The following is an 18,650-nucleotide window of genomic DNA, read 5'->3' as shown; positions in this document are numbered from 1 at the left end:
TGCATCTGCTTGAGTATGAGGGTTTTTAAAAAATATAAATGTAAAACATTTAATCAATGAATTTTATTATGATTACTCAGTCATTATTCTTAGAATGTGCTAATTACTCTAGAAATAATGTTGAACTTTCATCTGTTCATTCATTTGAAAATATTTATACTCAAGGCATAAATATGTTTCTGAAATGCTGAGATAAATGAAGGAAATCAGAGATGGATGATACCATCAAGGAGCTTACAGTCTAGTGAGGGAAACAAGACAGGTCTGAACTGTAACATATTCAAGCAGAATATATTAAAGACCATAAGAGAGGTAAAAATTGGCACCAGGGCTCAGAGAACTGTGACTCTCTTGAGCTGTGGTGATCAAGAGAGGGCTTGGCTAGACATGGGATTTGTCCATGAGTGTCAGAGAAAGGGTGAGCCCAGGACTGGAAAGAAAACCAAGGCAAAATTCTAGATACTCATAGTTTAGGCAGTGTTGATGGGGACCACTAGTAATAGTAGGAACAAGAACAATACAACTGATATGTATGTGTAACGTTACACTTTACAAAGAGCTCCTGTGCACAGAGGCACATATAATGTAGTGGTGAGAAGTGCAGGGTCTAGAGTCAGAAAGCTTTGGTTCTGATTCCTAGCTCTGCTGCTTACTAACCATATGACCTTGGGCAAGTTATTGAACATTGCCATTTCCTTTCTTTCATTATCTAAAAAAAAACTGAGTTAGTGATAATACTGATTTCAGCGTTTCGAGGATTCTGAGCTTATGTTGGAAATGGGGCTTGACACTTAGTGCCTTTCAACCATGCTAGCCAAATTATGTGTCTAGATCCTCACAATAACACTAGAAGGTAGGAACTGTTATTATCCTCATGTGAAGACATAAAAACTGTTCAGAGGGGTTAAATTATTTATTCAAAGGTACATAGAAAACTATATACGTGGGCCTTAAACTCTATAGCCCATTTTTCATTGCATGACACTTTCATCAAGTAACTGAAATTTAAGAACCATATAGGCTAAATTAATTAATTGATGTTATATGCAAGCAAAAAGAAGTTGCCATAGTTCATATTTTGGGAATTTTATTTAATTATTAATTATTAATCTTGAGATTAATAAAGATACAAAGTCCTAAAATACTTATATGAATGAATACAAATTACAGAATTAGCCAGTATAGTAGCTGATATGAATGTACATGAACAATTGCACTCATTTCATACCCCAATTTAATTTTCTCACTGAAGCAAAAATGAATTTTCTCCTTTGGTGGAGCTTCATCTCTGCCTTACTGTGGAGTATGACATGAATTTTTATATCTTTCAAAGCTCTGTTGAAGACAATATATTGAATAATGATATCTTTTGTTGTGAAAAGTCCACTCTTTCCTTTGTATTTCTAGTGGCTACATTCAGAACGTTATTCTTAAACTTACTCTGAATTATTTATACTCTCTCTAGTCTTCCTTTTAGGAGTTAAAAAATTTTAGTGAAACCATGGCACATTAAGGATAAAGGTGACTCCAGCGTGCTTGCACTAGAGTTAGTGCTGGTGAAATATCTCATGCTGTTATTGGCTTCATGAAAACTAATAGCCCTGAGAAATTTAATTTAGAAAGCTGTGCATTTTGAGAAATATGTAGATTACTTGACATGTGGGTTATTATTCAATTGAGAGATTTTATATGAAAATGTTAAATGCTACTGGCAGTTGCTAAAGATTGTACTTTTAATTATTCTATTTTTCACCTAATTTCTCTTCTTTTTTGTCACTGACATTTTAGATTACTGACAGACCATTCCTTTAGTTTAAATGTGTATTATTCCAAGTGATACAGGCACATAGTAGGCATTCACTAAACACTTGTTATATAAATGACCTCAGTTTACCATGCTAACTATATAGGTTACTACTGAAATTATTTTGGCTTCTACTTCAATTTTTCAGGTATTCAAGGGATTTTGCTGAGCTTCTCAGCCTCAATGTGATTAATGAAATTTCTAAGCATGTTAAAATTGGAGCTATCAAGTATCTTAGGTCTGAAATGAGGGCATTGTTGACTGAGTATGCTTATGTTTCCTCTGACTGAGGCCAGATGTAACAAATAGACTCTCTTAACATGGTTTAAAGTTTCTTATTGAAGATACTTTGAATTGAACATGTAGGCACATAATAATGTGTTTCATGCACTTAGGCAAGTATTTATGTCCATATTTTAATTTTAAGTTTTGAGTCTTTAGTTTTCATAAATCAATGGATATGTACAACATTCTTCAGGTTTCTGCTTTGTTTCTATGATGTGGTTCTTTATACCTATATAAATATCCCAATTCAATTGTTTCAGTGGGATTTCTCAAGTATCTGTTTTGCTTTTGAAATAATGAGTCATGATCATATTTGAATGCATTTTAGGTATCAATAATGTATACCAGGAGTTTGAAGATATTGCTGATTAGATTATGTCTTTTTGTTTTTGTATGAAAGATCCCAAAAACTAACTTTTGTATGTCCTTGATGATGAAGGTGTAAACTGTGCCTAGGCAAACCAGGGATGAAGGCTTAGGGAAGAGAACCCATATCATACCTCATTAGGTTATTGTTGTCATAGAGACAAAGCTATGTTTACCCAGACCTTTTACAGTGTAAATGGTCAGCCAAAACTGGAGAGATTTGCAGAGATACAGAGGAAAAGCAAAATTATATGCTTTTGCCAACCATACTCTGATTACACAACATATTTTGGGAACTGCTGGTTTTGAAACTTCTTCCAGTCCTTGTGGTTAAAAGTTGGAAGATGGTTACCCATTAAAGGTGAATTTGTTTGGAGACATCAAAATCATTTGGAACTAAATATGTGGAATAAAATAAGTATAATTTTTTCCTTTGATTTAAACCTGTTTGGGACTAGTAAATAATTAGTTACTTGTCTGGCTCCAAAGGGAGTTCAAAAGTTCAAAGGCAGTTCCATTGACAGCATTGCAGCATTGTTGGAAATGAATATTTGTTAAATTTGCTGAATAGTCAGGTAACCTCCCTAGGTGACAGTTTTGAAGAACAGTGGTCTTTTGAATATTTAAGACTTGATATGTTTGTTTTAAAAACATGTAGTCCCACCAGGCCTAGCATGCTACCAGTAGGGGGTGCCAAACACAGAACTTCAGGAGGTCCTAAAGAGACTTTGCAATAGCCCTTGAGGTATAGCCATTATACGCCTAGAAGAAGCTGATATTTTAACAAAAGTATTGTAATTGCTTGTTGACCTTCCTCAGTTTTTTTAAGGGGGTTATATTTTAGAAGTTGGAGACCATGGTTTGGAGAGGCTAGTCCTGGAAGTCATGACTGTTTAAGCATCTCAAGCGGTTGCATCCTTGTGGATGCAAAACAGACTTGGGCTCTCTTATAACATTAACTTTTCCATCGGTTTCCTCATTTGAAGAGTCTACTTTTCAAACAAAGCTCTGGTTACAAGAATCAGAAAAGCACCCACGTTAAGTTCAGAAAATTGGGTGAGAAGAAAATAGGGCTTATTCTGCAGAAAAAGAAATAAAGCTTTGCCAGGCCTCATTGGGACTGCAGCCAAAGGACCCCACTGAGGTAAATACTTTCCTGGCATCTTGTCTCTGCCCTTCCCTATATGGCCACATTTTTGTAAAGATGGAGTCTCACTTTGTTGCCCTAAATTGAAGCCTAAATTGAAACTCCTTGCTTCAAGCAATCCTCCCATCTGAGCCTCCCAAATTGCTGAAATTACAGGCATGAGCCACTGTGTCCCACTGTTTTTTTTTTAAGGTGACGAGTGTGTGCTAAAATTGATTGAGGTGATGATTGCACAACTCTATAATTAAATTGTATACTTCACATGGGTAGATTGTATGTATGTGAATTATATCTTGATAAAGCTGCGTGATTCTTTTAAGTCATTGTCTTTAAGTGATGAATGTTAGTGATCTGCATGTAGTGCTAGTGATTCCCCTGCCCACCCCTGGTGGTCTTTCCACTGGTTGGTCCCTTTCCCTGGAACACTGTGCCTCCCAGTGTTTGCACACAAGTTACTTTCTCACTGAAGTCTAAAATTGCAAACTTGCCTTTGGCTGGCACTTCTTAGCCTGCTCTACTTTTCCTTTTCACCATAGTATGTATCACTTCCTGACATAATATATAATTTACTCATTTATTTTGTTAATCATTGATTGTCACACACACGAACACACACACACACCCCAAGGTAACATGTAACCTTCATGAAAACAGGCATGAATGTTTTGGTCACTGATGTATCACAAAGGCTTGGAACAGATGCCTGGCATATAGTAGGTGCCAAATTATGTAAAACATCTCCTTCTAAAATTATCTTCTATCCAAACCGTTTACTCCATACGTACATTGTTGCCTGAAATACTTTAAGGAATAAAATTAAAATCATTACTGATTACCAGATATAAAACCCAGTGTTCTCTAGGCCTGTAAAGCATTATTTCAGGGGAAATAAGAAAGGTATTTTTTTCATCATTTGTCATTTATTCAGTAAATAGTTATAAACCATATGCAACACCTTTGTCCTCAGAGGCAGCGTGGACCAGCAGGAAGAGCACTGGTGAGTCCTGAGATCTGGATTCAGACTTCAGTCATGAACCGGCTGCATACTTTTGGCAGATGCATATTTCCTAAGACGTTGGCTGCCCTATTTATACAATTAGTGGTTATACTAGCTCTAACCTTTTATTATCCTACTACAGGTATTTGATTTCTTTTAACTTTGACATGTAAAAATTACTTTAAAATCATGTCATTATTCTACAATTTGATTATTTACTATTTGACACTAAAGTACTTAAGATCTTATTTGCCTCTTCCATACCAACGCACACACACACACACACACAGGCATGGCATGTGCATATTTCAAAGGTGCATAATGCTTAAGAGCAGAGTTTGGCCCTACTCTGTAAATGTGTTCAGAAAACAATATAACACAGATACCAAAGGCAGCTTGTTTTTAACTTGTAGCTAAACATGACATTCAAATGTTAATTGGATGAATAAATCTTGTTCATTTTACAGACATGGAAATGTCAATGGAATAAAACTATTTATCACACGATAATGGTCTCCTGCCGCCAGATAAATGCCAAGATGAAGATACTTATTGAAAATGTATCAAAATATTCTATTGCTATTTATTGAAAATAAAGGTTGAGGAAAAGTTCAACTTTTATGTGAAACATGAGAAATGCCCTGCTTATGATATTAGTATGTTACTATATCAAAGATGATATGAGTGATATCTCAACATGGGAAAATTCTAAGAAATCACGTCTAGAAATGAATCTTTCAGCTTTGAGAATTATGGGAATAATTGTATGAGGACTGGAAAAAGATTCCTAATATTTATTGAGCTCTTATTGTGTGCCTAACACAGTCCTGCGTGCGTTCACTAATGTAAGCCTCAAAAGAACAATACTCAGAAAGGATTATTATTCTGATTTTGTGGTTAAAGTTAAAAGCAAAATAATTTGCAGTCATATAGAACTAAGTGCCAACCCCAGGATTTAAACTTAGTCCAAACTCCAAATCTAGTGCTTTTTCCCAACACCATACATTTCTACTGATACTTGAAAGTCTGAATACAGTGATTTTTGGAGCTCTTGAGTAGATTATTTCCCTTAAGCTTTGTTGCCCTTGATGATCAAATACTTCTTTGGTCTAAATATTCAGTATATTGCTGTGTGAAATATTTTTAAGTGGTATCATCCATTAGCCCAAAAGAGCACACCTATAAGTCTTGAGGGCTTTATAGCTCTGAATGGACCAAGTTGTACTGGATTCTAGTATTAAGACACCTTCTTTCCAGCAGGATGTAGTTTGAAATCTTTAGGTGACTTCCTCTTTCTGCTTTCTTTTTAAAACTTAGATACCTATTTTTCTACTTTACTTATCTTGTGTATATTATAAGTGCCATAGTGGTCTTCATAAAATACATCATTTGGGTGGATACAGATGGATAATTGAAACAACTTAAAGAGCATTATTGTTCAATAAACCTTTTACTGCCCTCTTCATGCCAACTCTGTTCTCCTGTCCATTGACCCCAAGAATCTGTTTCTCCACCTGCCATAGACACCAAGTGTTAATAACTCTCTTCCTTAGACCATCAGTGAGCTTTAATCTTCTTCAGCCAGAGACCACTCTACTATAATATACTTATGGTTTTCTCAGTAGATGATAGGCTCTTTACTAGGAGAAATTGTGCATTTTGCTTCTCTCTATTCTCCATGGTAACTGATGAAGTGATTTGGAAATTATAAATACCCTACAAGAATGTGAAAGATGCATGGGTATGGCTTCTTTGTTTTAAGGACTAGAGGAAGTACAAAGGATTCAGAGTATTCATAGTTCACTTTTGTGAATATGGGAGACTGTTTGTCTGTTCCTTTGCCTGTGCTTGTATCTATCAGTTCTCTCTAAAACACATTTGGATTTTATTTATTTTGCAAAATTCCTAGAGGCAATGAATGAACAGATAATTTAAATGCTAGATGGATACAAAGCTGAGAAGCTTGAATGTTTAAATTTCCCTCAGGAAGAAAATAGTAATTCATATAGCACTCTCTTGATATATAAATAGCATGTGCACTGAAGATCTTTCTAAAAGTCATGATATTCTTCCAGGAGTTTTAGATTGACACCAAGTACCATTGTGTCACATGAATTACTAACTCAGTCTTTACCATGCACTTTCACAGATGGGAGACCTTTAACTCTGAAGGACATATGGGAAGGAGTTCATGAGTGCTATAAGACGCGACTGCTACAGGGACCATGGGAAACTATTACACAACAGGTTGGAGAGCATTGTCATTTTATCATATGCATTTTATTGTATTCTTTCCCTCTGCTCATCTTTTCTTCTGGTTCCCTCTCCCCAACTCTTTTCCCTATTCCACTCCTCTATGTCCTTACATATTTCACCTCACAGACAGTTTCCTTAAAAATACTTTCCCAGACCCAGTCTTGGTTTAGCCTCCCTATTATAAGCTCTCATTGTGCCCTATAATTTTCCTTTAGAATATATATTTTAATTTTAATTACATATTAGAATGATTTTTAAAAAATCATTTGAGACCTATTTATTCCACCATACAGATACTCTTTCACTTATAGTGGGGATACATCCTGATAAACCCATCGTAAGTTGAAAATATCTTAAGTAGAAAATACATTTAATACACCTAACCTACTGAACATCATAGCTTAGCCTAGCCTACCTTAAATGTGCTCAGGACACTTACATGCAATTGGACAAAATCATCTAACACAAAGCCTTTTTTATAATAAAATGTTGAATAGCTCCATGTGATTTATTAAATACTTTATTGAAAGTGAAAAACAGAATGGTTGTATGGTATCAAGGTATGGTTTCTCTTGAAGGTGTATCACTTTTGCACCATTATAAAGTGTCACAATTGTTAAGTTGACCCATCCTAAGTCTGGGATTGTCTGTACTGTGAGCTCTGACATAGACAGACCATGTCGCTTTTATTCTTCATTGTACATACAGCACCAGCACAATACTTATCATGTAGTAAGTGCTCAATAAAAATGTATTAAGCAAATGAAAATAGAAACTAAGTTGGCTTATATACTAAGAAATAGATGATTAGGCTTATGTAATCTATACTGTTTTACAGTTTTACTCATGGATGCATTTGCAAAAAAGAAGAGCTTTTGATTAATATGTCTGCAATAGTGATTTGGAAAAGTAGAGAAAATAGATCTGCAAAAGTAGATATAAAAAGTCGATTTGCAAAAGTAGAGAAAATAGATCTGTCAATCAAATAAGTCATTATTACTGCCTTGCTAAAATCAACAGTTATTTTGAAATTTAAAAATACTCATCACCTTGCAACCAATCATGATCTCCTTAAATATAATTTTTACTTATATCAAAAATCTAATTTTTCCACACTCCTGTTAAGCTTAATGAAAGCTTCCTTTAAAAATGACTTTATCAGTTATTAGAATTTTTATGCCCTCTTATGTGTTTGATCATAATGACAGTTTACCTCCCAATCTACATAATAATCCTCAGCATCTCATAAGTAGTTCTTTAATAATGACCATTTTCTAGGTTTTAATTGAGGACAAAACTAGCTTTAAGTATTTGTATATTTCACACTGCCCCCCTCAAATTAATCTTTTCTCTTCCCACTATCACCTCTTAAATCAGGCCCTCTGACCTCATGTGGAACAATTAGTAAAGCTTATCTATGGTCTTCTGTTCCTTTCCTCTCTGCCCCTTACCTGTAGTCACATCTTTTTAACCACTGTTACACTTATCTTAACTGTGCTCAAACCTGCAGTAGTTCTCTGAGGGCCTATGGGATGTGGTCTAAATGCCTTGCCTGGGCATCAGAGGTTGCCACTCCCTGGCTCCAACCTACTCTTCTAAGTTTATCTTTTACCTCTTCACTCTTCACAGCTCATGCCAAACATGGTTATTATTCATCTCTCTATACTCCTCTTTTGTAGTTTGTTCTTGGAATTTTTTCTAGATATTATGCTTTCCCTCATTTTTCTGTATGCATTACCTGTTACTACCTGTGCTCTCATAAATTTCCTTCTCTGAAACCACCTCAACTCACAAAAATGGCCCCTCTGAAATCCAAGTCTGTAGACCAGGTAATGGTGGTTGCTATGAAGAAGGGTAATGTGAAATATGAGCAAACCAACCCTAAAAGATTTGGCAAGAACATTTTATTTTACGCAAACTATTTTAGATTAACCTTTAAGTATGTCAAGATGAGTGCTAAGAGTTCCAACTTCTAGTATCTTGTCAATGGCCACAAACTGTACAAAAATTTATATTGTAGAGTCCTTGTCCACAGGGCCCAGAAACTGTTTGGTTGTAAGGGTCAAGAAAGATGGCAAAAGATACAGGAAAAGAGTATTCAAAAATATATGGGTATTTAACTTTATACCCATTTATCAACTCTTTCTCAATTCCATTTTACTCTTGAATCCAATTCTTATCATTTTCCTTTTCCGTCTCTAGCAGAAAATTAATCTCTTCAATGTAGCACCTATATATAGCACCATTTCTAGTGATCTGTGACATTTTTATTTTAATTCTGTGTGTCTCGGTTCTGACCCATGACATAAGAATAAGATTTTGATACAATTTTGCCATAGATTTCTTTCCATTGATAGAACTCTTTTTTTTTTTTTCTATTTCTGCATTCTCAATTATTTTCTTTTTTTTAATTGCATTTTATGTTTTGGGGTACATGTGCAGAATATGCAAGATAGTTGCATAGGAACACACGTGGCAGTGTGCTTTGCTGCCTTCCTCCCCCTCACCCACATCTGGCATTTCTCCCCATGCTATCCTTCCCCAGACTGCCTCCCCCCACTGCCCCTCCCCTATTTTCCCCAATAGACCCCAGTGTGAGGTGCTCCCTTCCCTGTGTCCATGTGTTCTCATTGTTCATCACCCGCCTATGAGTGAGAATATGCAGTATTTCATTTTCTGTTCTTGTGTCAGTTTGCTGAGAATGATGTTCTCCAGATTCATCCATGTCCCTACAAAGGACATGAACTCATCATTTCTGATTGCTGCATAATATTCCATGGTGTATATGTGCCACATTTTCCCAGTCCAGTCTATCATCGATGGGCATTTGGGTTGGTTCCAGGTCTTTGCTATTGTAAACAGTGCTGCAATGAACATTCGTGTGCATGTGTCCTTACAGTAGACCGATTTATAGTCCTTTGGATATATACCCAGTAATGGGATTGCTGGGTCAAATGGAATTTCTATTTCTAGGTCCTTGAGGAATCGCCACACTGTCTTCCACAATGGTTGAACTAATTTACACTCCCACCAGCAGTGTAAAAGTGTTCCTATTTCTCCACATCCTCTCCAGCATCTGTTGTCTCCAGATTTTTTAATGATCGCCATTCTAACTGGCATGAAATGGTATCTCAATGTAGTTTTGATTTGCCTTTCTCTGATGACCAGTGATGATGAGCATTTTTTCATATGTTTGTTGGCCTCATGTATGTCTTCTTTTGTAAATGTCTATTCATATCCTTTGCCCAATTTTGAATGGGCTTGTTCATTTTTTTCTTGTAAATCTGTTTGAGTTCTTTGTAAATTCTGGATATCGGCCCTTTGTCAGATGGGTAAACTGCAAAAATTTTTTCCCATCCTGTTGGTTGCCGATTCACTCTAGTGACTGTTTCTTTTGCCGTGCAGAAGCTGTGGAGTTTGATTAGGTCCCATTTGTCTATTTTGTCTTTTGTTGCCAATGCTTTTGGTGTTTTGGTCATGAAGTCCTTGCCTACTCCTATGTCCTGAATGGTTTTGCCTAGATTTTCTTCTAGGGTTTTTATGGTGCCAGGTCTTATGTTTAAGTCTTTAATCCATCTGGAGTTAATTTTAGGGTAAGGTGTCAGGAAGGGGTCCAGTTTCTGCTTTCTGCACATGGCTAGCCAGTTTTCCCAACATCATTTATTAAACAGGGAATCCTTTCCCCATTGCTTGTTTTTGTCAGGTTTATCAAAGATTGTATGGTTGTAGATATGTTGTGTTGCCTCTGATGCCTCTGTTCTGTTCCATTGGTCTATATCTCTGTTTTGGTACCAGTACCATGTTGTTTTGATTACTGTAGCCTTATAGTATAGTTTGAAGTCCAGTAGTGTGATGCCTCCTGCTGTGTTCTTTTTGCTTAGAATTGACTTGGCTATGCAGGTTCCCTTTTGGTTCCAATATGAAGTTCAAGGGGGTATTTTCGAGTTCTGTGAAGAAAGTCAATGGTAGCTTGATGGGGATAGCATTGAGTCTATAATATAATTACTTTGGGCAGTATGGCCATTTTCACGATATTGAGTCTTCCTAACCATGAACATGGAATGTTTCTCCATCTGTTTGTGTCCTCTCTTATTTCGTTAAGCAGTGGTTTGTAGTTTTCCTTGAAGAGGTCCCTTACGTTCCTTGTAAGTTATATTCCTAGGTATTTTATTCTCTTTGTAGCAATTGTGAATGGCAGTTCATTCTTGATTTGGCTCTCTTTAAGTCTGTTATTGGTGTATAGGAATGCTTGAGATTTTTGCCCATTGATTTTATATCCTGAGACTTTGCTGAAGTTGCTTATCAGTTTCAGGAGTTTTTGTGCTGAGATGATGGGGTCTTCTAGATATACTATCATGTCATCTGCAAATAGAGACAAATTGCAGAGGGTGAGTGGACGCTGCATTTCCAGATGGATCTTTATTGCCCACAGACCAGGAGATTCCCAGGTCTAGGAGCCCTACGGGCCGCCAGCGCGGCAATTTGGGCCAGCGCGGCTGTTTGGGCCGGGGCCGCAGTGCAGTGGCACTCTGTAAAAAATACACTGGTTTGCTTACCCTGTTAAACTGGCAATTGGAGATTTTGGAAGGCAGATTAGCACATTCATCTGATTAAACGGGACTTAAACAGAAAGCCAGGCCAGGAGATTCCCGTGCAACAACGTTGTTTGAGCTGGTGCAGTGGGTCGCTGCACGGGAAATCACACAGATCCCGGCAACCTTGCAGCAGGTGACTTGAACACCTGGGAGAGAGTCAACCATTCAACTTAAAAAAAATAAAAAAAGGGCTCTGAGGCAGGGAGCCAGGTGATCAGGCTTGGCGGGTTCCACCCCCACAAAAACAAACAAAACAGTAATTGGAAACGCTCGGGGTTGAGAGTTTCACAGCAAGCACAGCTGAACCCAGGACAGTGGAGCTCGGTGGGGGAGGGGCGTCCACCATTACCGAGGCACTCGACCCCTACGGAGGTACTCTGCCATTGCTGACGCAGCCTGCCATTGCCGAGGCAACCCGCCATAACAGAGAGAGTTTGCCACTACAGAGGCAGGTCACCATCGCCACCACAGTTCTAACCACACCCATATAAACAGGACTGCAGGGAATTACACACGGCAGCAGGGCGGAGCCCATGACAGCAGGGAGGAGCCCACAGCAGCAGGGCGGAGCCCACTGCAGCTCAGCATAGCCTTTACAGGCAGGCAATGATTAGACTGCCTCCTTGCTGGGCAGGACAGTGCAATGGATACTCATAAATAAAGCCCTAACTCCCCAGGACAGAGCACCTGAGGGAAAAAAAGGGGGCTTTATGAGTTCTGCTGCAGCAGACTTAAACATACTTGCCTAGCAGCCCTGAATGAACAATGGAGCTCACAGCTCAGCACTTGACCTCCTATAAAGTACAGACTGTCTCCTCAAGCCCTGACCCCCATATATCCAAAGAGTCACCTCACAAAGGACTGATCAGACTGACATTTGGTGGGCATCATTCAGGGACAAAGATAGCAGAAGAAGAATCTGGTAGCAACCCTCACTGTTCCGCAGCTGCTACAAGAGTTCCCCAGGCAAGCAGGGCCTGGAGTGGACCTCAGCAGTCCTACAGCAGAGGGGCCAGACTGTTAGAAGGAAAACTAAGAAACAGAAATACTTCATCATCAACAATCTGGATGTCCACTCAGAGACCCAATCGGAAAATCAGCAACTACTCAGATGACAAGTGGATAAATCCACAAAGATGGGAAGAAACCAGCGCAAAAAGGAGGAAAACACCTGAAACCAGAACATCTCGCCTCCTACAAAGGACCACAACTCCTCACCAGCAAGGGAACAAAGCTGGATGGAGAATGAGTGTGATGAGATGACAGTATGACACTTCAGAAGGTGGGTAATGAGAAACTTCCATGAGCTAAAAGAACATGTTCTAAATCAATGCAAAGAAACTAAGAACCTTGAAAAAAGATTTGAGGAAATGATAACAAGAACTCTTAACATTGTTAAACTCACCACTGAACCATCTGTATATAGATTGTATTTAATAGAATTGACTAATGTCTTTCATTTTATAGTTATTTGACTGTCACACAGATAGCCTATTAGTGTACCATCTTTTTCCTCCCTATTATAGTATGGTATTACAGATCAAATCATATCACAACAGGCATTACTATTTCTAACACCAAGGCTGGGGCTGACTTAATAGGAGGGCTATTTGATAAAACCACACTACAACACAATTATAAAACTTAGGTGATCCTTTGGAATTTGTCTTATTGGGATTTGATCTGTGAACAGATATCCTATTTCTAATAACAATATTTATTTAAGCTTTAGAATTGCTCATCATGGTGCATGTCAAGGCATTAAAGACCAAATAAGGGAAACTCATTTGTAGCCATTGAACTACTTGGCACTTGAAAAGCATCATGAATATTTCCTTTGGAAATCTTGGCTTTTAATTCTGGATTGATTAATACATTGGTATTTATATCCTGTTCTTTGCTTGAGATCTTTGGGAGAATAGGTCTTCATTTTTTAGTACCAAATATGAAGAAAAATCAAGGTATCCTCAGTGAGATGGAAGGGGAGAAGATGATACAGCACTAGGGAAGAATGAGCTGATAGAATATTGGTGATGTTGAATAGTAGATACCATTTTGCAGAATTATACTAAGGAATCATTAGCTTGCAGACTGAACATGATAATAATATGCTGTCCTCCGTGGCTTAAAAACAAAAGAAGCCTTTGCATAATATAAAATGCATTTCACTTCATTTTCAGGCCTGATTGTGCTCATATAGTTTGTTGCTCTTCATTTTTAGTAATCACACTTCTGTTCTTTCAGCATTTGTCTTGATGATAAGGACCTATTCATGTCAGACATAAACTCTCTCTTTTGAAGACAAGCCACTCATAAATCTCATACATTTGATTATGGTGATTACTTACCTGCTTTTGTCCAATGTTACAGACTACCTATTATATCAACCCTGTAGCCTAATAAAAAACTTCTGAAAGAAAGTTAACAGATACTTAGGTTGGATCTGCCTTAATTGTTATAGTAAGTGTTATAATAATGATCACTGGAAGGTGTGGGCTCTATGTTTTAAGCAAAGAATTCCTGTGATCTCAGCATGATCTAAAGTCACAAGATAAAAAAGTATATCTTCAGTTATACTTGAAGAAATGTGTGTTTATATGCAGGGATATATAGTGGTCAGATAAGTAATTTTTTCTTACTGGATTCTTTTTTTGAACTTTATGTTATGGAAAATGTTAAACACATACAAAAATAGAGATAATTGTATGATGCACTTAGCTGATAAAGAGCTTATTTTTTTTCCATATCTTATCCATGTAGGAACTTTTTTGAAGCAATTCCTAGCATCATTTTATTTCATCCCTATATATATAAGTACTTTAAAAGATAAGGGTTCTACTTGAAAGTTTATATCAGTTTTATTTATAATAGCTCAAAATGGAAAAGAAAAAAAGACCCAGGTGTCTTCAATGGGTAGATGGTTAAACAGAAAGTAGCATACCATTACCATGGAATATTACTCAGCAATAAAAAGGAACCAACTATTGATACACTCAGCAACCTGGATGAATCTTCAGAGAATTATGCTGAGTGCAAAGAGGCAATCCCAGAAGTTGCAGAGTGTGTGATTCCATTTCTAGAACTTCTAGAACATTTTTGAAATGACAGAATCATGGACTGAAGAACAGATTTGTGGTTGCCAGGTGATAGGGAGTGTGAATGGGAGGGAAATGGGTGTGCCTATTAAAGGCAACATGAGAGAACCTTATGACAGTGGAAATGTTCTCAATCTTTACTCAATCAGCGTCAGCATCTTGTTTGTGATACTGTACTATAGTCTTGCAAGATGTTACCATTGGGAAAAACTTGATAAAGGATATGTGATATCCTTTGGTAACTTTTTAATTTTTATTTTTAAGGTAGAGATGGGGGTCTCTTGAACTCCTCGCCTCAAGTGATCCTCTGTCTTGGCCTTTCAAAGTGATGGGATTACACGCATTAATCACTGCACCTGACCTCTTAATATAATTTCTTAGAACTAAATGTGAATCTATAATTATCTCAAAATATTTAATTTAAAAAGGTAAGGACTAAAAAAAAAACCATAATTCTATTATCACAAATAGAATTATTTATAATTTAATATCATTAAGTAAGCAATCAATGTTTAAATTTCCCAAGTTCATTTTTTTTTTTTAGTTTGTTTATATCAGGATCCAAAATAAGATTTACACATTAAAACAGTTAACATGTCTTAAGACTTTGGGAATCATAGATTCTCATTCCTCCATCTTTTTTTTTTCCTGGTAATTTTTTGTTGAAGAAACAGGTTGCTTGTTCTGTAGTTTTTGCAGTCTTGATTTTTTTTTTCTAATTGTATTACTATGGTGTTTAGTACATTCCTCCCTGTATTTTTTATAAACTGGTAGATCTTGAGGCTTGATCAAATTCAGGCTTGATTTTTTGGCAATACTTCATGGTTGTTTCTGAGTATGCCATCAGGAAGCACATTATGTCTGGTTATCACTCTTTTTTTGTGATGTTAGCAGCCATTGATGATTAGTGCCTAGACCCATTAATTCATTAGTGGTAGCAAGATGGTGATGTTCTAAGTCTGTCATTCATTATTTATTAGTTGGACTTCTTCTATAATGACAGAGTTCCTCTCTCCATCTTAGTTACCTGAGGTATGCCTTGATTAGGAAAGGCAGGATAAATGCTTGATTCTTTCCCTTTGTGAGCTAGCTTTCAAGATAATGAGTTGGTTCACTAGTATCCTCTAAAGGTAGTTGAGAACTTTAAAAAAATGTTTTTATGGACTCATAGATATAAATGTTTTATATTTGTCAGTTCATTATAGTGGTTGTCTTTATTGATGTTCAGTTTACCTCATCTTTAGCCAGTGGAAGTCTAGCCAAAGACATTGGCTCCTGAGTCGTTTTGATACAACCCATGTGACTTTGATGGCTTCCTTGTTTAGTGGTGTGACAAGTGGTTGCACATACATGTTTTACAATTCCTGCCCAAACTTGTTGGAGTCAGTCAAGGAGAACTGGTTCCTTTGGGAAATGGTAGTGCCTTTGCCTGGGTGTTGGAACCAGAGGGAGTCAGTCAAGGAGAACTGCTTCCTTTGGGAAATGGTAGTGCCTTTACCTGGGTGTTGGAACCAGAGAGAGTGGATTTGTCTCTGTATGCCACCACTTACTAGCTGTATGATCTTGGTTAATTTACAAGGATTCTGTGTCTTAGTCTGGTTTTCCATTAGAGATAACAGTAGCATCTACACAGAGTTGATAGGAAGACTAAATGAATCAATATATGTAAAATACTTTGAACATTACCTAGCATATAATATGTAGTAAATATGTAATTATTATAATCATAATCCTATTATTTCCAGGTAAACATAGTTATTTTGGTGATTTTTCTCAGCCATTGAAGATTAAACTGTGCCATATTTAGGATCTCTCTTTCCATCCTGGAGTTGATACTAAACTTCTGGACCCTAACCAAATATATTTACCCCAGGGGCTCTGTTTCAGTTCTGTGCTGCCTCTTTCTCCTTTGTCTCACCCTCGCTCTCTCTCTCATCAAATCTTTGCTTTCTAGGATTATATCCTGACTTTTGTGGGCCTTAGACACAGTTATCATCACAAACTCCTTTCTCCATAAAAAGGTATTAAAAATTATATTTTATAGCTGTATTGAGAGATGACTGTATTCATACTATATATTAAAATACTTTCTTTGACCTATGTTTATTATTTTGTGTTTTTAAAAAAGCAATTAAAATATTTTCATGGATTCCTTCTAAAGGTATTTGTAGACCCCAGGCACTGTGCCTACTCTGTCTAATGAATAAGTCGGCCCTGCTACACCTCACTCTTTTCTGCTCCTGCAATAGGGCTGCAGAAACATCAGGAGGCTGTCTTCAGTCCTGCTATGCTCAGAAAGGTCTGGCTGCCGCTCCTGTTTTACAGCTGCCTAAATATAATGATGATGATGATGGAAGGGACTTTTCTTCATGAAACTTACCACGTACTAAAACCATATCCTCTCTATTCTCAAATTTTCAAACCTCAAGAGATTCTATTGTGTTGTGTCATTTTATACACATATATATGCACACACATGAGCTCATGCACATACACATGCCCCTCTTGGGAAATGGCCTTTTCAAAATTGCCTTCTCTCCAAGCCCTTGCTTTACTTCCCAGCTCTGAGGGGAGAGAGTTGTAGATGGAACTCAATCTGTATCTTATCTCCTTTTATATATATTCTTTCTAACACTTGAACTGTGTGCTTAAATTTGGAAACCAAGACTTTGGAGGTTCTTTATTTTCTGATCCCATATGTCTGGAGAAGGAAAGTACAAGTGAATGAATGGGGTTGGATGGATCAAAGTCAGAAGAAACTTGTTGATTATTTTTCCTCATTTGATCCTACCATGCAAGTATTTAATACTATGTAAGAGTCAGGTTAAATGTTTGTATGGAATGGAATAGGAGGAGCCTGTGCAGTACACATTTTGCATGTCCCAAATACTACTGAGTTCCTTTTGAAGAATTTGGCATGCCTAAAACATGTAAAAACATGATAATTAATTTCAGTGGGTTTCATTATCTTTCCATGATAAATTTCTCAGGGTAAAAAAGAAATAAAAACACAACCAAAAAAAACATAACTCCTTAGGTACCTTCTGGTGAATAGATTACTTTTGACTCTCAGTGATGCAGGAAGTCACTGGTTAAGGATTCTTAAATGATGAAGCTTGATATGTTGCCTGGTGATTTATAATGATGGCTGATAAACTGAAGATTTAATTGTGCTTCCTCTAGTAATAATCTTAAGTGCTCAAGTGAAGTTCCAGTGATTGGCTTTCTTCTGAACTCAATCTCCCTGGAGTCTTTAGGCATCTCTTTTACACAACATCTGATAACTGACTTTTAACTGTTTCTATTTTAAATAATACAAATCAATTAAAACACACAGCTGTTTAACAAAATTTCTCAGTGTTGGTATAGGTCTCGGTGGGTATTTCCTGATGGCTCATAATGACATCAATTTAGTGCACCTGGTAGGATCTGTGTGAACTGGAAGTGGTTTAATTCTTAAATGATGAGAAAATTAAGAAGCCTTTATGGATTGCTGCTGCTTCTTCAGAATCACTGCCAGCTCCTTTGCAGGCTTCTTTCATGGTGGAACATTATTTAAATGAGACTACAGATATGATGTGATTGTTTTCTCTGTAATTTTTGCTAATTTATTGAATCTGAGTTTCTAGGTATTGAATCTAAGCTGTGGGTATTAATGAGTCATTTAGGGTGCAGGTTTATGGCAGCACAGTAAATGTAGCTACCTTGCAGGATTTTTGTAGAAATCTTCCTAGGTTTTAGCAGTATTCAGTGATTCTGCCACACTTTATTGTCTTAGGAGTGTGAAATACCCTCTCTTTATTGTATCCTTACTTTGGTATCTTAGAGTAATAATAACAATGCTGTTTATTTCTGTCTCTACTAGTAATTATTTTTAGATTGTCAGTCTGTACATGCATTGTGACTTTTAATGTTTATTAAATGTTGATGCTATGGGTACCATACATTGTCAGGGTACTTTCTGTATTTTTTTTTTTTTTCAGAGAGAGTCTTACTCTGCCACCCAGGCTGTAGTGCAGTGACGTGATTTCCGCTCACTGCATCCCTCACCTCCGAGGTGAGGATTTCAACTGCCTCAGCTGGGATTACAGTCGTGTGTCATCAT

At 36.9% G+C, this 18,650-nt stretch overlaps 1 protein-coding gene across 12 annotated transcripts in view; it reads left to right on the top strand.

The window, feature by feature from the left end:
• Nucleotides 1–18,650, top strand: part of ATG10 (autophagy related 10) — a 307,667-nt gene that overhangs the window by 196,904 nt on the left and 92,113 nt on the right. For all 12 annotated transcript variants that reach the window (XR_004739826.3, XR_013532597.1, XM_078365889.1 and 9 more), the window contains one exon: nucleotides 6,749–6,846. Coding sequence is in view for 10 of the 12 variants with exons in the window: in XM_078365889.1 (XP_078222015.1) it covers nucleotides 6,749–6,846 (98 nt within the window). In the remaining 2 variants the exon portion in view is untranslated. The remainder of the gene's footprint in view (nucleotides 1–6,748; nucleotides 6,847–18,650) is intronic.

The sequence above is a fragment of the Callithrix jacchus genome, chromosome 2, assembly GCF_049354715.1.
Source record: "Callithrix jacchus isolate 240 chromosome 2, calJac240_pri, whole genome shotgun sequence".
In the NCBI taxonomy this organism is placed as follows: Eukaryota; Metazoa; Chordata; class Mammalia; order Primates; family Cebidae; genus Callithrix; species Callithrix jacchus.
This window is presented reverse-complemented; position numbering and strand designations above follow the sequence as displayed.